Below are 20,817 nucleotides of genomic sequence, written 5' to 3'. Positions count from 1 at the left end.
ACTTACCAGCAAAATGCTGTATGTAGGAGTTATGCTCATGGGCGTCAAGTCACCTGCTAACACTACACCAAACCAGGATTTACACTGTCAGAAAAGTCACACTACCCAGAACAAGCACTTTCTTAGATTTTGTACAGAGGCACCGAAAGACCCATACACGATTTCTGAAACTAAGGAACAAAGACCCAAGTAACTACTTTTGTAAGCTTACATTTAGATAGTATATTATCCTGCTTTACATCAACCATGAAAGTTTCAATATAATTCACCCAACATCAAGGTGACAGTTAAGTTTATATTAACAGAAGGAGGAAACTATCTGCAGAGTTCAACCAAAAGGGAATATGCTAAGGCAAGCAGAAACTAAAAATGAGGTTACTTCAGTAAGGAGAGTGAAAATATGGAGGAAACCCATTTTGACTCAAGTATGGTGATGAAAAAGCATTATTTTTTAAATCTGCAGCTCTGCCTAAATCAAAGATTTTCAAAGATGCCTGCCTCATAAATAAATAAATAAATAAATAAGAATCAACTAGGAGGCATGGTGTGTTTGTGTTTAATGTTTATTTTTGATAGTGACAGAGAGAGAGAGAGAGAGAAAGCAGGGGAAGGGTGGGGGGATAGGGGTGGACAGAGGATCCAAAGTTGGTTTTGCGATGACAGCAGCGAACCCGATGTGGGGCTTGACTTCATGAATTGCAAGATCATGACCTGAGCTGAAGTTGGATGCTCAACCAATACCCTGGCACCCCTGTGTGTGTATTTTCTCTATATCAAAACAATATCCCCACTCTTCTTTTGGTTTAAAAATCATAGCTGTTAAGGGTCACTGTTATTGATGGAAGAAGGCTGCAGTCTTCAGGTGTGTTATGGCAAATAAGAATAATAATAATGATAAACTGGTAAATATTAACAATTCTAGAAAAAGCCTCAATTCACTAAATCTCAAAATTTTGTAAGTGCAATAATCAAAGAAGGTAAACAAGACCTAATGGGAGGATCACAAGAATATGAAAAGAGAAGAACAGTAACATTCTCTAGTAAATACCAAGTTTTAAGACTGAGGAACAGAAAAATGGGAGACAATTCAAAATATAAAAACAATTTCCGGTCTTCAATTATGCAAAGTGAGTAAAGGTAAAAAGAACCCTGGGACTGAACAACTAAATCTAAATTGGTCAAATCAACTCCTGGCCAATTTCCGGTAGGCTCAACCACCTAATTGCAAATCATAACAGAAAAATGCCATGGCGGGGAAGGAACAGAGGTAAAGTCAGAGACATCTGTTTTTATAGAAGGCACTGAAGAGGTTCACCAGAATATAAATCTTCCGTGGAAACCACTGTCTGGGCTTAGAGATCAATTTTTAACATCTCTACCTAACTCTATTCAGAACTTCCTTTGGTTCAATGTTCTGAACCATGGATGTAAAATTACAATAACTTGGGTATCTTTCCAAAATTACCAGTGTCTAGGTCCTGTCTCTCAGAAATTCTCCTTAATTGCTCTAGGGTTGGGCCCAAACACTGATAGTATTTTTTTAACATGGTACTAATGTGGGACTAATTATGCAGGTGGAGTTGAGAACCCCAAAGCTTAAATCAAAGGTTAGTAACTGCCATGCTTCATGAGCAGCACACCACTGACCCCTATGGGTAGGGTTCCATCAGTAAGCAATGAAAAGAGCAGCAGAAGCACTGTAGAGGCCTTGCTGACTGCCCTTCTGAAGTCAACACTAAGGTAACAAGTGCTGCTTGCCAGGTGAACACATAGCTCTAACCCAGGCCAAATTTTACACAGGGATCTGGGTCAAATTCTAACACTCCTAAGGAATGCTATTCATCCGAGACAGTAAAAAGAAGATCCTTTAAGAAATTAATTTCAAGAGTTTCTATCCCTCCCTCAATTTGCGGCAGAGGAGAAGCCATTTCCAGAAGTGTGTTTACTACTGAAGTCAAGAGAAAAAGGCATCGAGTTTACTAACAGCTACGGTTCAAGCATCAAACTGAAGTGGTTCAAAGTGAAATTCTATGGCTTTACTATGCAAAATCTGACGCATGGACCCAGGAGCTTGTTAGAAATGCAGACTCCCAGGTCTCACCCCAAACCAACTTTATCAGAATCTGCCTTATACAAGATCTCCAGGAGATTTATAGGATTTATATAGATTGACATTATAGTTTGAGAAACATTACTATAAGGAAAAGATTCATTCAAGAAACAGTACTATCTAAGTAGATTAAGTAAAAACTTTGAGGACTCTTTTCCCTTTAAATTAGATGACTTACACAAGAACAATAAAGCATTTTAAAAATGCCATAGCACTGGCTGTCTTGGAAACTCATCTTCCACACAGCCAAGTTTAGGCCTTCTTTGTGACAGTCTCTTAAAATGATCTTAGTTCTCTAAGTGAATATGTATTAACCCCATACAAAGCAAAACTTTTACTCCTTATTTTAATTTCTGAGATATATTTACATCACAGAATAAGTTGAAAACCACATGACTTTTTAGGGCTATAATACCAACTATACCATTGTGAATACTGAAGTCAGCAAAAGGTAAAATAATAGAGTTACATAGGAACATTACTGGGCCTACACAGCAAAGGCTATGGATTTATAAATCCAAATGGAGAAACAACATACTCCCCACCCCCAAAAGAACATCTTTTACCAAAAAGAGAAACAAATAAACAAAAGGCCCATGTGTGACTTCAGCTACTACAACCTAAAAATGTAACAATTTTTCTATTTGAAGTAACACTTATGGATAGCTAAGCAAAATATAAGGAGAAAACTCACTGGCATTAAGGGCCAGCAACTAATATAAGCCACACAGAAATAACATGTCTCTTTTTTTCCCTGCTAAAGTGGGTCAAGAGCAGAAAATCCTGAGCCAGACAACATTAAAATAAAGGGCCTCTTTCTCCCCTCCATCCTTCAAGCTTAATTTCTTTGTCATTCTTAGGTTCAATGAATCCATTATGTTGTCAGCCATCAGTAGGCTGCAGGGCATAAACTTGAGAAGGATATAACATGTAACTTGCAGGTGGTTTGTCAACAGAATGGGAAGAGCTATTTCAGTGTTTATGTGGGATTTCTGGGAGTCTCCGTGATTGTTTCTGTAGTCACTGATTAGTCTCCTGAGAGACCCCAGAGACTCCTCTGAGTCTGCATGGAAGCTATACAGCCATGCAGAACGACCACATGTGGAAGCTATTTTTATATAATCAGTCAACCCCACTCCTTGAAGACAGGGCTATGAAAAGCAAATGCTTACTTTACCAACAAAGGCAATAAGGAGTGCTACCTGCATCCCTATGATCTGGAGTCCAGCGCTTTGTCAGTGTGCAGACTCTGAAAGCAGTGACTTTCCATGAGTAAAATGCACAACCCACAGAGATAGGGCTGTACCCCTATTTTCTCACACCCTCTGCCAGCCAAAAATTAGACGCACCTGTACTAGCTGGCATAAATCCCAGACATAATGCATTATGTAATCTCTGAGAACATACATTTTCCTATCTATGGCATGTCCTCCAATTTCTCATGTTGCAAAATAAGTTTGTTTGGGCTTCTTTACATACAAACATGTGCAAATGAGCTAAAAGAGTCCCTCTAATTCCACCACAATTAAAAACCTAGTTTGCAGGGAGCCATGTGATGTGACCTGTTATTTTTCTAGCCTTCGCTACACAGATTGAAGGTCATCCTTAATATTTCTCAATTATCTTGTACAGCAACAAAAACTAATTTTAGTTCCCACTGGTAGCACATAGTCACAGATACTCTGGACATTGGAGCCTTTTATTATTAGAATCCTGGAAGCTAATTAAATTGGAAGTATGGGTGGGAGGAAGATGGGGGGGCAAAAGAACCAAGTACTTCCCAACTGTAATAAAGGTACATTTTTTACACATACGGCTCAAATGGCTGCCTCAANAAAGGTTTGAAAGCTTCAAGGTAAGATAATCTCTCTGAGGTCATTTACAATCTGTTCAGGGAAAAAGGAATTACAGGGGCTATCCAGAGTTAAGAAGCAGGAACAATAATAAGCTCTGGAAAAGATACTAAATATTAAGATTGCTGAACAACAGGTTGGCTAAACATCACAAGTTCTATTTAGAGGCAGGGCAACAAAACCATCCTGTGCAGGTGCAAATGTGCCCCCATACCAATTAATTAATTGAGGGTATCAATTAATTCTCTGAAGACAAATAATCCTGTCCTTTATCAAAGGACATTGGTCTGCTCATCAAGGAAAGGTCTGATTCTAAAATGTTGAATAATCTAAAGCTTTTTATAGCACATCAAGAATTAAAAATAGCGAAAAGAAAGACAGAAGAAAGATACTCACCAGACTATCTAGACCTCCTCCCAAGAGATCCACTGCTCCCATCTGCATGGAGGACACCTGTGGCACATTGACTGGGGGACCAAGGTCAAGGTTTAAAAGGTCTCCTAGAAGGTCACCTTGAGAGGGGATAACCTGAGGCTGCTCCAGGTTGGTGGCAGTGGTGGTGCCAACAGGGCTGTCACCTGCGTCAGTGCTGGATTCACACACACAAAAGAAAAAAGAGAAAAGTCAGTTTCCCCCAGGACATAATAACAAGGCAACAAATGAACGTCAAATCTATAAAACACAAGAGGGAAAAAACCTCTTATTTTATAATTATTTATTAATATACACAAAGAGATGACAGCAATTCTTATTTTTAATCAAAATATAGCTGCTAAAAGAAAATAAATGTATACTATAGAACCTCATCTGTCCATTTTAACTGAGCACCTACTCTATGATGTAGCACCATAATGAGAACCCCAGGGCAATATTTTTGTTTTAAGTTTGTTTATTTGAGAGAGAAAGAACGCAAGCAGGGGAGGGGCAGAGAGAAAGGGAGACTGAGAATCCCAAGCAGGCTCTGTGCTGCCAGCGTGCAGAGCCCAATGTAGGGCTTGAACCCATGAACCATAAGATTATGACCTGGGCTGAAATCAAGAGCTGGACACTCAACTGACTGAGCCACCCAGGCACCCTCTGGGGCAATATTTTAAAAAAAGGAAAATATATGTCCTGTCCACAATACTCAAACAACAACTAAAAGCAGCATTTACAAAATGACTGGAAAGTACATTCACTGTGTAACAGAAGAACTGAGTATCATATGAGCATCTACATACTGACAAGATTTAGATGCAAAACCAGGTGGGGCTGATTCTAAATGCTTCTGAGAATGGTTTTATGACTAGATTTTGAAAAACAGTTAATGGGGAACTACTAGGGAGAGACCTTCCCAAAAGGAAGAAATGGTTTGTACAAAGGTACAGAAATGAACAATCTGACAACAGAGGTGGTGAAAATATTATATTGGCAGAACAAAGGACTGGGATTAAGATTTTTGGGAAAGAGAAAATGAGAGAGATAAAACTTTGGAAACTAGTCTGGGAAGTTAATTTTTTGTGATAGGCAATATAGAATCACTTTGATTTGCACAAAGAACTAAAAAAGTTATAGACACATTAACAGCTAGCTGTATAGAAAATGGACTGAAGATGGGAGAATAAGCATGGGGATCAGTGAAGAGTAATCTAAAATGCTACAGCAACCACACACAAAAATAAAAAGTAGTGAGCACCAAGAGATTATAGGTGATGTTGGGTCAACTGGATAGCTGTATGAGAAAAAAATGACTTCACTCTTATTACCTCACAAAATGAAACTTGAAGAGCCACAGCAAACACAAATGTGAAGCAGAAAACCTAAGACAGTAACTTGATGGCCCTAAAGTGGCCAAAAGTTTTTACAGAAAACCCTAAGTATAAAAGGAAAAAAAAGTGATGACCTGGACTTCATTAAAACTGAGAGCATCTTTTCTTCAAACATCACCATTTACAAAAAAATGAGACTTTGTCTCACAGACTACAAAAAGATATTTGCAAAACATGTATCTGACAAAAGATGTGAATCCAAATCACATAAAAGATTCCTAAAAGTCATTCAATCACTAAACAATTTCTACAAAGAGAACTCGTTAAAAAACAGGGAGAAGATCAGGCATGTCACAAAGAAGGATCTAGATAACTATAAGTAGAGGGTCCTCTACTAAAAGAGGATCATGTCTATAAACATGAAGACGGATTTAAGCCACCTCTACTCAACAGAAAAATACAAATGAAAACTAAAACAAGGCCCTGCCACACATCCACCAGAATGGTAAAATTTATTAAAATGACTGACAATCCCAAGTGCTCCTGAGGATGTGGGTCACCTAGAACTCTTATACACTGCTAGGAGGAGTGTATTTCCTGATCACTCAGGGAAACTGGCAGTGTCTCGTATAGCTACTATACACCTATTCTATGACCCAGCAATTCCATTCCTAGGTGTGTATACAGGAGAAGTATGTACATAAGTCTACCAAGACATACATAAGAATATTCATAGCAGCTTTATCCATAAGAGCCCCAAACTGAAAACAATCCAAAGGTACATCAACCGGGGAAGATATAAATAAATTGTGGCATGTTCGGGCAATGGAATACTACATACCAATAAATAGGAACATACAACTCATGTTGTATACATAAATCATACAACTGACTTATATCATGTTCAAGAATAAGCAAGGGATGCCTGGGTGGCTCAGTCAGTTAAGCATCCAACTCTTGATTTCGGCTCATGTCATAATCTCATGGTTCATGAGCTCGAGTCCCATGTCAGACTCCACTCTGACAGCACAGAGCCTGCTTTGGATGCTCTCTCTGCCCTGCTCTGTCTCGTTCTCAAAATAAATAAACTTAAAAAAAAAAATAAGCAAAACTGTAGTGATGGAAGTCAAAACAACAGATATCTCTGGAGAGTGGGTATTAATGGCAAAGGGACATGAGAAATCTTCTAAAGATGCTGAAAATATCTGATCAGGGTGGTGGTTATCCTTGTATACAAATGTAAACATGTGGTGAGCTATACACTAAAAGTTAGTACACCATTAACATTACTATAAATGAGAGGCATCTGGGTGGCTCAGTTGGTTAAATGTCCAACTTTCGGCTCAGGTCATGATCTCACAGTTCATGGGTTTGAGCCCCACATTAAGCAGCCTGGAGGCTGCTTTCGATTTTGTGCCTCCCTCTCTCTCTGCCCTTTCCCCAATGGTGCTTGCTCATGCTTGCTCTCTCTCTCTCTCTCAAAATATATAAACATTAAAAAAATTTTGGGGGGGCTCCTGGGTGGCTCAGTCTGTTAAGTGTCTGACTTCGGCTCAGGTCATGATCTCACAGTCTGTGGGTTGGAGCCCAGTATGGGGCTCTGTGCTAATAGCTCAGAGCCTGGGCCTGCTTCAGATTCTGTGTCTCCCTCTCTCTGCCCCTCCCCCGCTTGCTCTCTGTCTCTCAAAATAGAGACATAAAAAAAATTAAAAAACATTTTTTAAAGATTACTATAAATGATTTATCAATTTCAAAAATGGGGAAAATTGCACAAGAAAATTCTAGGCTGAAATGGCTTCACTGAATTTTTCCGAACATTAAAAAAATAAATAAAACCAATCTTAGATAAATTTTAAAAGAAAATAGAGAATTACAATTAAAATCGGGAAGTAGTGCAAACTGCTTATTCAATATTAAGTGTATTTTGCTAGGCTTGATAATTTATTGTCATTTAAAAAAAATCCTTATCTATTAGAGACACCAGTAAAATACTTATGGGTGAAATGATAGGAGGTCTGGAATTTGACTTAAGATACTCTAGCTCCCTCAAAAGGTAAAAAATTGTGGGGGTAATACATGAAACAAAATTGGCAAAACAGTGGTAACTGGGGAAGCTGAGGGACAAGGAAACAGAAGTTTGCCATACCACCCTATCTTGCATGTTTACTAAGATTTATATAATACAAAGGGAAAAAAAAACACTGTAAAAATTCCTTTAATAACATTTTCTTGAACATACAAGAATGAAGAATGAATAATCAATTTGATTATTATCCAAATTTTGGAGAATAAACAAAAACTAAGAAGCAAAAAAACTAGTGATGTTCCTCATAATTACAGTGGAAATCTGAAGGGATGATGGAAAATATAAATGCTGTTTTCAACTGTTAAGTTTAAAGTAAGAAAAACAAATCAAGAAATCTAACAGCTTAGGAAAAGAGCCTGGCAGTCAGAGTTCAAGGAGTATATTGGGAAGAAGTTCAAACACACATCTCAGGTGAAATCAGCAGAGTACCATGGGGTGTGGTGTAAAGAGTAGATGGTCTAGATTAAGAAGACAAAGATCAAGAATTGGCTCCAATAATTACCAACTGTGTCATCTTGGGCAAGTGACAACTTCTCTGAGACAAATTTTCCTCATCAATAAAATGCTAACAATGTCATCAAAACACAAGGATCTATTTTAAGGAGGATGAAATGAAAACATCGTGTAAACTGTAAAGCCTTGTAACAGATCAGTGGTATCTATGTTGAGTAGATCAGTTCCCTAAAGGAATACAAAGAGAAGCACAGAAAGAGAAGGTTCAGAATGAGCCTTGTGACACCATCAAGATTAATGATCAGAGAAGAGAATGAACACAGAGAAGAGAATGGCAAAGATAAAACACAGAAAAACAATCTAAGAAAGATGACAGGAGCAAAAAGTGTCAAGGAAGCCAAGATAAGAAGTATCTAGATTGGAGGAAGAGGTGCAAATATAGCCAAAAATTAATAAGGAAGTCAAAAAGGGAAGCAATTTCATATTCACCTGCCAAGAAATCTATGAAATCTCTATAAAAGATATTCTCTGAACATGAAATTCTATCATCTTATGACATGTGCCATTTAAGAAGTATTCTGTCATATTGTTTTTATCAATCAGTACCTCTAAATAGAAGGCAGAACAGGTAACAACACACATATTTTTCCTTCCATGAGAAGGTAAAGTGTGTTAAATGAAAAGAAGTAAATGCTCCCATAGTTTCTACAAGAAAATGGTAAATCATTATACATTCTTTCTAAATGACAAACACAAGAAAGTTAATGTGAAAATGTTTCCCATCTTAAACTCCTGGGAAATAACTGCATAACTGTTGCCAAAGCAATATTTTTAAAAGATGAGATTTTTCTAAATTAGACTACTATTTACCATTGCACACCGACCCCCACAAAGAACCCAAGTTTTAGTAAGCAATACCCAACTCAAAAGCACTTTTCCCAGGTGCCTGGGTGGCTCAGTAGGTTGGGCATCCTACTTCGGCTCAGGTCATGATCTCACGACTCGACTCATGGGTTTGAGCCCACGAGTCCAGCTGTGCTGGCAGCTAGCTCAGAGCCTGGAGCCTGCTTCAGATTCTGTGTCTCCCTCTCTCTCTGACCCTCCCTGCTCACTCTGTCTCTCTCTCTCAAAAATAAATAAAACGTTAAAAAAAAAAAAAAGCACTTTTCCCTTTTCCAAGTGATTTTTAAAAGATTTCGTTAAGTAACCATTTTCAGATCTCTAGAATAAGCAGGATAAGGTTTTACAGCATAGCTGTAATTCATTTCAGAGGCATATCATTTCTTAACTGTATAATGCAGAAGAGAGCTAGGTAATGTTAGTACTAATATGGATATGCCATTTGTAGCAATATATCATCCCTATTTATTTCAAAAGGGATTTTTATGCATTTGTGTTTCCTTTAAAAAGACAATACAAGCACAAATGGACCAAAAAATTATCTAAAAAGCAACCACATAAGGAATTGTGAAGATAAGAAATTAAGGACTATTAATCAGATAAAAACTTTATGTAAGAGATTGTGTTTCTTTTTATAGTTTAAATATTGGTTGTGTTCTAGAAATGGTTGTTTTTATTTGTTGATTTGTTTCACTTTCCCCATCCAAGAGTCAAAAGTTACCAGGAGACAGGTAATTTAAATGGCATATAAATATGGTTACAGAGGCAAGTTAAAAACAAAATCCCTATTTATTATCCAAACTTAAAGAACAGACCAGGAGATGGATGTACTTAAAAGTCAAATGATCACATCTAGAGAAGGTTAAGTATGTTTGCCTACAGGCGAAACGGCCTACTGTTACAAGGCCTAATCCTTACTAAGCCACAACTCCTCTGGGTGAAAATCACAGCAACTGCCCTAAAACCAGAGAGTCAACTTAAGTAAAGACTAATGAATATTAATAAACATTTGCTTGGATACTGACCTTTCCTTTTTGTTTATCTGTGCCCACAGTTTAAACAGAGCTGAAAACGTTGACTACCCTAATTTGTAAAACAATAAACCCTACACAAAGTGGTTACTCTGAACCGCTTAAACAGCAATATGTATTAGAAAATAGTACAAGACACACATTAATTACTCTAATCACTTTGGGATCAAACTTAGGTTTAAGGTTTATTATGATGAAGGAAGGAAAGAGATTCTGAAAAAATTCCAATATATCCATTCTAAGAATTTATTAAATTAAAATTTTGAGATCAGTAAAAAGCAAGAGTTCCATGTTACCAGAGAACCTGTTCATAACAGAATTCCCTTGCTATTATGATCAATTTTGTAAAAAAAAAAAAAAAAAAAAAAAAAATACAGGTAATTGAAAAACTATGTCTACACTGAATCTAGGCTGTTATTTTTTTTTAATTCAAGTGTAATTAACATACAGTGTTGTATTAGTTTTAGGTATACAATATAATGATTCAACAATTCTATACATTAACCCATTGCTCATCAAGCATACTCTTAATCCTTTTATTTTACCTATTCCCCCGCCATATGTGGTTTCTTAAATTCCATATGTGGAAATCATAGGGTATTTGTCTTTCTCTGAGTAACTTATTTTACTTAGCATTATACCTTCTAGGTCCATCCATGTTGTTGCAAACTGCAAGATTTCATTCTTTTGTATAGCTGAGTATTATTCCATAGTGTATATATACCACATCTTCTTTATCCATTCATCTATGGATGGACACTTAGGTTGCTTCCATATCATGGCTATTGTAAATAATGCTGCAATAAACATAGGGGTGCATGTATCTTTTTGAATTAGTGTTTTCATTTTCTTTGGGTAAATACCCAATAGGGAATTACTGGATCATGTGGTAATTCTATTAACTTTTCAAGGAGCCTCCATACTGTTTTCCACAGTGGCTGCACCAGTGTGCATTCCCACCAACAATGCACAAGTGCTTCATTTTCTCCACATCCTGCCAACACTGGTTATTTCTTATGTTTCTGATTTTAGCCATTCTGAAAGGTATATAGTGATATCTCATTGTGGTTTTATTATTTTTTTAATGTTTATGTATTTTGAGAGAGAGAGAGAGACAAGAGACGAGAGAGAATCCCAAGTAGGCTCCATGCAATGTGGGGTTCAATTTCACAAACTGTGAGATAATGACCTGAGCCAAAATCAAGAGCCGGACATTTAACTGACTGAGCCACCTGGCTGCCCCTCTCACTGTGGTTTTAATTCGCATTTCTCTAATTAGTGAAGTTAAACATCTTTTCATGTGTTTGTTGGCCATCTTTTCTTTGGAGAAATGTCTATTTAAGTCCTCTGTCCATTTTTAAATTGTATTGTGTTTTTTGCTGTTGAGTTGTGTAAGCTCTTCATATACTTTGGATATTAACACCCTTATTGGATATTACAAATATCTTCTTGAATTTAGTAGGTTCCCTCTTTGTTTTTTTGATGGCTTCCTTTGCTGTCCAGAAGACTTTCATTTTGGTGTAGTCCCCACAGTGTAATTGTGCTTTTGTTTCCCTCACCTGAGGAGACAGATCTAGAAAAATGTTTCTTTGGTCACTGAAATTACTGCCTATGTTTTCTTCTAGGAATTTTATGGTTTCAGGTATCACATTTAAGTCTTTAATCCATTCTGGGTTTATTTTTGTATACAGTGTTTTGTGTAAGAAAGAGGTCTGGTTTCATTCTTTTGCATGTAGCTATATAGTTTCCCAACACAAAAGCATGGGTTTATTCCTGGACCATCTAACCTGTTCCATTGATCTATTTGTCTATTTTTGTGCCAATGCCATACTATCTGATTACTACAGCTTTGTAGTATATTTTTAAATCTGGAATTATGTACCTTCAGGTTTGTTCTTATTTTTCAAGAGTGTTTTGGCTTTTGTGATTCCATACATATTTTAGGATTCTTTGTTCTAGTTCTGTGAAAAATGCAGTTGGTATTTTGATAGGGATTGCATTAAATCTGTATATTGCTCTGGGTAGTATGGACATTTTAATAATATGGGTTCTTCAAATCCAAGAGCATGGAATATCTTTCTGTTTGTGCTGTCCTTAATTTCTTTCATCAGAATTTTATAGTTTCCAGAGTACAGGTCTTTTACCTCCTTGGTTAAGTTTATGTCTAGGTATTTTATGGTTTGGTACAATTGTAAAGGGTACTGTCTTTTTTTTTTCTTTCTGATAGACAGCACGAGAAGGGGAGGGTCAGAGGGAGAGGGAGATACAGAATCTGAAACAGGATCCAGGCTCTGAGCTAGCTGTCAGCACAGAGCCCGACGCGGGGCTCGAACCCACAAACTGTGAGATCATGACCTGAGCCAAAGTCGGAAGCTTAACCGACTGAGCCACCCAGGTGCCCCTAAATGGTATTGTCTTAATTTATCTTTCTGCCACTTACATATCAGTGTACAGAAATGCAACAGATTTCTATATATTAATTTTACATCCTACAATTTTACTGAGTCCATTTATTAGGTCTAATAGTTTTTTGGTGGGGTCTTTAGCGTTTTCTACATATAGTATGTTAGTTGCAAATACTGCAAGTTTTACTTCTTCCTTACCAATTTGGATGCCTTTTCTTTCTTTTTCTTGTCTGACTGCTACAGCCAGAAAAGTGAGAGAGTGGACATCCTTGTCTTGTTCCTAATCTTAAAGGAAAAGCTTTGTTTTTCACCACTGAGTATGATGGTAGTTACAGGTTTTTCATATATGGCCTTTACGTTGAGGTATGTTCCCTCTAAACCTATTTTGTTGAGAGTTTTTGTCATGAATGGATATTGTACGTTCTCAAATGCTTCTTCTGTGTCTGGTGAGGTGACCATATGGTTTTTATCCTTTCTCTTGTTAATGTGATGCATTATGTTCGTTAAGTTGTGAATACTGAACTATGCTTGTATCCCTGGAAAAAATCCCATTTGATCAAGGTGAATCTTTTTTTAATGTATTGTTGGGTTCAGTTTGCTAATATGTTGTTGAAGATGTTCAATCTTCATTCATCAGAGATATGGACCTGTAGTTTTCTTATTCTGTAGTGTCTTCATCTGGTTTTGGTACCAGAGTAATGCTGGCCTTATGGAGTGAATTTGGAAGCCTTCCTTCCTCTTCTATTTTTTGGAATAATTTAAGAAGAATAAGTATTAACTATTTGATAGAATTTACCTGTGAATCCATCTGATTCTGGATTTTTGTTTGTTGGGAATTTTTTGATTACTGATTCAATTCCATTGCTAGTAAGAGGTCTGTTTAAGCTTTCTATTTCTTCCTCATTCAGTTTAGAAGGTTACAGATTTCTAGGAAACATACATTTCTTCTAGGTTGTCCAATCTGCTATATATAATTTTTCATTCTCTTTTAATGCTTTTTATTTCTGTGGTATCAGTTATTTCTCTTTCACTTCTGATTTGAGTCTTTTCTCATCCTTTTCTTGAGGAGTCTGACTAAATGTTTACCAATTTTATTGATTTTTTTCAAAGAACCAACACCTAGTTTCCTGGATCTATTCTATTGCTTGTTTGGTTTTTTTTTTAGTCTCTATTTCATTTCTTTTGGTTCTAATCTTTACTATTTCCTTCTTTCTACCAGCTTTGTTTTTTTCCCTAGCTCTTTTAGGTGTAAGGTTAGGTAGAGATTTTACTTACTTCCTGAGTTAGGTCTCAGGAAGGTGTTGCTATAATATAGTCTTCCCTCTTAGAACAGCACTGCTGCACCCAACTCTGTGTAAATGACCTAATCAAAAAACTGTGCACAGGGTGGCTGAAAGGATAAAAAAGCAAGAGCCACCTATATGCTGCCCATTAAGGGACTCACTTCAGACCTAATGATGTGCAGACTGAAAATGAAGGGATGCAAAAACATTTACCATGCAAATGGAAGCAAAAAGAAAGATGAGGTAGCAATACTTACACTGGACAAAATAGACTTGGAAAGTATCCAACAAGAGGATATAACAATTGAAAATATTTATGTACCTAACATAGAAGCACCTAAATACATAAAGCAACTATTAATAGATATCAAGAAAGAAACTGACAGTAGTTCAATAACAGTAGAAAACAACACCCTACTTAGGTCATCCAGAAATCATCCAGAAAATCAATCAGCAGCTTTGAATGACACATAGGACGGAAGGCTTTTTAACAGATACATGCAGAACATCCCACTCAGAACATACCAAAACAGGAGAATACACATTTTTGTCAAATGTTCTCCAGAACAGATATGTTAGGCCACAAAACAAATCTCATAAATTCAAAAAACTGAAATCGTATCACGCATGTTTTCTGACCACAATGGTATAAAACTAGAAATCAATCACAAGAAAACAAGCTGGAAAGAACATAAATACACAGAGGCTAAATAACATGCTCCTAAACAATGAATGGGTTAACCAACTAATCAGAGAGGAAATCAAAAACAAGGAGACAAATGAAAATGAAAACATAGTTGTTTTCATATTGTATCCCCAAATCTTTGGGATGTACCAAAAGCTGTTCTAAAAGGGAATATTACAGTAATATAGGCCTACCTCAAAAAGCAAGAAAAATCCCAAATCTAACCTTATACCTTAAGGTGCTAGAAAAAGAACAGAGCCCAAAGCCAGTAGAAGGAAGGAATTTAGGGAACCCTCCTCTTGTGCTCGCTTCGGCAGCGAATATACTAAAGAACCCGCCTCTTGATTTTGGCTATGATCTCACAGTTTCCTGAATTCATAGCCCGCACTGGGCTCTGTGCTGACAATGCAGAACCTGCTTGGGATTCTTTCTCTCTTCCCCTCCCCTACTCATGCTGTCTCTCTCAAAATAAATAGACTGGAAAAAAAAAAAAAAAAANTCTTCACCATTTTCTAAAGTTGTTATCTTACCTACTTCCCAGATCAGAACATAGAAGAGCCTTTCACCTATAATGTATGTGGTCACTGGTATTTAGATGGAGCCCCTGGGGCATTATAGTAAATTTGCAAAATGCATAGCAAGCTCTTTTCTAGGCTATAAAAATATGAGAAAGACCAACTTTATCTAAAGAGTTACTGTCACTCAAAACCGAGTTCACCTGCTTACCTCCCATGATGTATTGGCAAGTGTTTGCGATGGATTCCATGACTTCCTTCCACAAAAGCATTGGGAGGTTTATGGTACACCGAGGCCAAAGACCCAATGTGGCATATTAGCTCATCCAGCAGAGTTGGCTCAATAAGATCTGTCTCCTCCGAGATCAGTGGCTTCTCAGACAAGACTACTTCTTTGGCTGTGACAGGGTCCGTTGAGAGAAGGCGCCAATAAATATAGCCCCGGTCTCGAAGGTCAGGATTATCAGAATCCTAATGAAAGGCAAGAGCAAGAAGGTATAAATGGAATTTTTCTCCATACAGAAACCAAACCTGTTCGATTTATATCAAGGCAAAGCTGTAGTGATTTATAAAGTTGGCTGTTAAGGTATTTAAACTCAATACAGTTTTAATATAATAATTCTATCATCTCTAATGTTCCAAAGAATTTAAATATAACTTGAGATAGTTAGTCCTAAGATTAAAATTCATCGAAAATTGGGAAAAGGAAAATAGAAGTTTAATCTGATAGAAATTAACTCCTTGAGATGACGTTGGAACATCAAAATAATGCTTTAAAAAATGTTTTTAATGTTTATTTATTTTTGAGAGAGCTAGCGAGAACGCGCATGAGGGTGTGTGCATATGAGCAGTGGAGGGGCAGAGAGAGAGGGAGGGTGGGAGAGAGACACAGAATCCCAAAGCAGGTTCTAGGCTCTGAGATGTCAGCACAGAGCCCAATGCAGGGCTCAAACTCACAAACCGGAAAATCATGACCTGAGCCAAAGTTGACCACTTAACTGACTGAGCTATTTGGGCACTGCCCCCCCCCCCCCAAATGCTTTTTAACTGCTATAAACAAACATAGGCAGGATTATTCATTAAACAGATCTTACAAATACTTCACCCATACCTTCTTTCTTCATTCAAATATTTATTAAGTATCTCCTATGGAGACACTGGCTAGGCCCTGGAAATAAAGAGATGACAACACACAGTGCCTGACTTTAATAAGTCCAGAGTACTAATTATTACAATATAGTATGAGAGGTACTATTATCTAAAATAATAAACAACTGTTAAGAAGATAATGGAACTAAATGCTTCCCAAAGGGGTGACATTTTAATTTAATGGTCTTGTTTTTTCTGTGGTAGTTTTTAAATGATTTTATTCATACTCATAGCTAATAAAAATTCATCAATGCCACATCACAATTAGAAGTCTATAATATATTGGAGTGCCTGCGTGGCTGTCTGTTGAGTGTCTGACTCTTGATTTCTGCTCAGGTCATGATCCCAAGGTCATGGGATTAATCCCTGTCGGGCTCCACCCTGGGTGTGAAGCCTACTTGGGATTCTTTCTCTTTCTCACTCTCCTCTACTCGCACTTGCTCTCTCTCAAAAAAAAAAAAAAAATTGTAATATAAAAATAAGTCTCTAAATAAATAAAATAATGATAATAATAAGTCTCCAGGGTGCCTAGCTGGCTCAGTTGGTAGAGCACATGACTCTTGACGACGGGATTGTGCATTCAAGCCCTACACTAGGTGCGTAAAAACAAAATCTTTTAAAAAATATTTTTTAATTAAAATAAATAAAATTTTAAGTCTCCCCAAACATCCAACCCTTCCCCACTTTAACTCTACATCCCTAGGATAGCCATATTAACAGTGTGATTATGTGTCCTTCCACGGAGCTCCCAAGTATACATACATTCATTTTATATACAACCAACTTCACATTATATATACTTCTCTGCAAGGCGCTTTCCACACTGGCATATACACTTGCAAATTTCCCCTGTATATACAGCACTGCATCATTATTTACTAGTGCCCTGTCAATGGACATTTAGATTGTTGCCTCTTTCTCCCTCCTTCCTGCCATTCATGCATTCATTTATGTGAACATTACAAAGCAGACTTCTCAGAGTATGTCCATATGCTGGCGTTCCAGCTGTTTTAGTGCCCCAATAAGTCCCTGTTTTAGTATCTTTACTTAAAACATACATACAAAAACATTTTCTTCAAAACTAGGCCAATTTGAGGGCTTCCATGTGAGTTTCTAGGAAGGCAGATAAATTGGTTCATGATTTTGCCACTTAAAGCACTAACATCCAGCTTAATAAACCCTCGCAGTGACCCCGATGGTTTTGACTACATGATTTCATATGGTTTTTCTTAGTCATGTATTGTTTAATTTGCACCCAGAGTGGACCAATGGTTAAAAACAAAAAAGCATAGGGGTGCCCAGGTGGCTCAGGTCATGATCTCACAGTTTGAGTTTGAGCACTGCATTGGGCTCTATGCTAACAGCTCAGAGCCTGGAGCCTGTTTTAGATTGTGTCTCCCTCTCTCTGCCCCTCTCCTGCTTACTCAGTCTCTGTCTCTCTCTCAAAAACAAAAATTTAAAAAAGCATCAAGAACACTGAGATATGGCAAGTCAGTTAATAGAATATCAAAATGGTAAATATAACTCAAGAGAATCTTGATCACGTTCATAGGTTCATGTTACACAGCATATAAAATGTTTGTAGTATTTGAAATGCCAGGGTTAAAAAAAAAGAAACAGTGATAATATTCAATTTACATGAATTGTCTGTTTTGTTTTTGAGAAGCTGGGTAATTGGCTTATAAATAGCATGCTGAAACCTCCTTATTTTATTTGGAAACAAAGTTTGAACATTACAAAACATAAACAAGTTGACTTTTTTTTAGTGTTTATTTTTAAGAGAGAGAGCGTCCATGCATGCATGAGCTGGGGAGGGGCAGAGAGGGAGACAGAGGATCAGAAGCGGGCTCCCCACTGACAGCAGAAAGCCTAATGTGAGGCTTGAACTCACAAACCGAACCATGAGATCATGACTTGAACTAAAGTCTGATGCTTTAACTGACTGAGCCACCTAGGCACCAGAAACAAGTTGATTTTTTAAAATAATAGACTACCAGTTTCTCAAGTTTCAGGTCAGGAAAGCAATCCCCACCACAGCTTTTGTTGATATATAAATGAATACTGCACATCACTTGACCAGAAAAATTCAGTCTTCTGTCTTTATAGATTAGTAATATTGTTGAAATATTAAACTTCATAATACAATTTAATGGATGAAAATAGAATACTTTTTACTTCGAATTATTTCTCTCCTCTATTATGCACATACTTAACAAATGGCTAAATAAATAAATAAATAAAAAACTCCTGTGGAGATTCACAAAACTACGTCCATCTATAATAAAAGTTTAGAGTCCTCCTGTCCCTCACAAATTCAAAACACTGCAATAGAGCAAAATGCTGCATATAGAATCAGTGGATTAAAGGGTATACACACTGTAAATCTTAATAGACACACGCTTTAAAAATATCCTCCTGTGAGAAATGAATGCAAATTTTCCAAAACCTGAAGTTAAAGAACAGGCAAGGATCTCTACCGTTTGAACACTGCTGTTGTGAGGGCTGATGTCTTAGGCCTACTGTACGCTGGTCATCACTGCCTCACTAGTGGAGGCCGCCTTCACAATAAATCAGGCCCAGTCAAGACATGTGACATAAAAATAGAAATCTTTATGATTTTAAGGTGCCACTTGATGTTTGATGACTCAGAAAATTTGTTTTGGATCTGCTTTTGTTAGCCCCCTAGTTCCTTGCCAGGATCTGGGAAACTAGTCAATTTTTTTTTATTTCTTCTTTAATGTTTTTCCCATCTTTATTGAGATACAACTGACATACAACATTATTTAAATTAAAGACGTACAATGTGTTGTTTGGTACATTTAATATACTGCAAAATAATTACCACTGTAGCATTAACTGACATATTCATCATGTCACTTAATTACCATTTCTTTCTTGTAGGGAGAACATTTAGGACCTACTCTCTTAGCAACTTTCAAGTACAACTTTCAATAACACAGTATTAACTATAATCATTATGCTGTGCATTAGATCCCTAGAACTTACCCATCTTCTAACTATAGGCTTGTATCTTTTGACCACTATCTCCCCATGCCCCATCACCACCCAGACCCTGGTAACCACCATTCTACCCTGTTTCTATGAATTTGGCTTTTTTTTTATATTGCACATATAAGTGATACCAACAGTATTTGCTTTCTTTGCCTGACTTATCTTCCTTAGCATAATGCCCTTAGGGATCCATTCATGTTACAAACCAGAGGATTTCCTTCTTTCTCATGGCTGAATAACATTCTTGCGTGTGAGTTGTGTGTGTGTACCACATTTTTGTATTACCAGATGTGTGACTGCTTTCTTTTCTTAATGTTTATTTTTGAGAGAGACAGACATAGAATCTGAAGCAGGTTCCAGGCTCTGAGCTGTCAGCACAGAGCCCGATGCAGGGCTCAAACTCATGAACCATGAGAACATGACCTGGGCCGAAGTCTGATGCTTAACTGACTCAGCCACCCAGGTGCCCTGAAAAAATAGTACATTTCTAGAAAACTTGAGAGCTTCCAAAATTATTCTTACCAGACATGCTCTAAAACAGAAAACTGTATTACACATCAACATTACAACACACCAGGAAAGACACTCAGTGCCAGATACTAGGGCCACCTCACAAGAGATTTTCATTATGTCAAGATCAGGCCCAGGAATTTACATGTCCAGCACAGGTGATTTTGATAATGGTGTTCTCTAGTTCACAGATAGAGAAGTCTTCATCTTAATTTTTCTTTCATACGCTCTACAGGGTAATTATTAAAGTCTGGACACTTCTGTGTGTATTCTTAACTGATTCCTCTATAACTACCAAAGCAGAGAAGACATACCTTTGAAATGAAACCTTGGATTCAAGGGTTCATTTCCTTTTCCCCTACATTAGAAATAATATTTCTAATTAATTGTCATTTTATTTAAAGTTACAAGCACAGAGGCGCCTGGGTGGCTCAGTCAGTTGAGTGTATGACTTCGGCTGACTTCTGATTTCATGGTTCGTGAGTTCGAGTCCCACATAAGGCTCTGTGCTCTGTACTAATAGCTCAGAGCCTGGAGCCTGTTTTGATTTCTGTGTCTCCCTCTTTCTGCCTCTCCCTCACTTGTGCTCTGTCTCTCTCAAAAATAAACAAACATAAAAAAATTTTTATTAATAAAAATAAGGTTAGAAGCATAAATATTTCACATTACTTCACTGAATTATCATCATAGGTAAAAACAAAAAGTATTAATTAACTCTACTGTTGAAATGGGAAAGGAGCAGTATTAAAATGAAATTTGCTCAGGCGTGTCTTGAACCATAAATGTACCAGAAATAGAACCCCACCACCCAATTCAAATTAGCACAACTTAGGGGACCTGGGTGGCTCAGTTGTTTAAGCATCTGACTTCAGCTCTGTTCATGATCTCACAGTTTGTGAGCTCAACCCCCACATCAGGCTCTGCACTGATAGCGGGAGTTCAATCATGCCTAGGATTCTCACTCCCCTGCCCCTCCCCCACTCACGCTTTGTCTCTCTCAAAATAAACTTAAAAAAATAAATAAACAAACTTAATTAACACAAGATCACACTGCCTTCAACTCAAATTGGTACAAGC

At 37.2% G+C, this 20,817-nt stretch overlaps 1 protein-coding gene across 2 annotated transcripts in view; it reads right to left on the bottom strand.

Annotated features, from left to right (window-relative positions):
* AP2B1 (adaptor related protein complex 2 subunit beta 1) overlaps positions 1-20,817 on the bottom strand; it is a 127,761-nt gene that overhangs the window by 54,420 nt on the left and 52,524 nt on the right. For both annotated transcript variants that reach the window (XM_077749740.1, XM_077749741.1), the window contains exons 13-14: positions 15,281-15,540; positions 4,360-4,552 (exon numbers count right to left, since the gene is read on the bottom strand). In XM_077749740.1, the coding sequence (XP_077605866.1) occupies positions 4,360-4,552; positions 15,281-15,540 (453 nt within the window). The remainder of the gene's footprint in view (positions 1-4,359; positions 4,553-15,280; positions 15,541-20,817) is intronic.

Source organism: Crocuta crocuta, unplaced genomic scaffold, assembly GCF_008692635.1.
Source record: "Crocuta crocuta isolate KB4526 unplaced genomic scaffold, BGI_CrCroc_1.0 scaffold149, whole genome shotgun sequence".
NCBI classification, from domain to species: domain Eukaryota; kingdom Metazoa; phylum Chordata; class Mammalia; order Carnivora; family Hyaenidae; genus Crocuta; species Crocuta crocuta.
The sequence above is the reverse complement of the archived record's forward strand: the minus strand, read 5'-3'. Positions and strand labels throughout refer to the sequence as shown.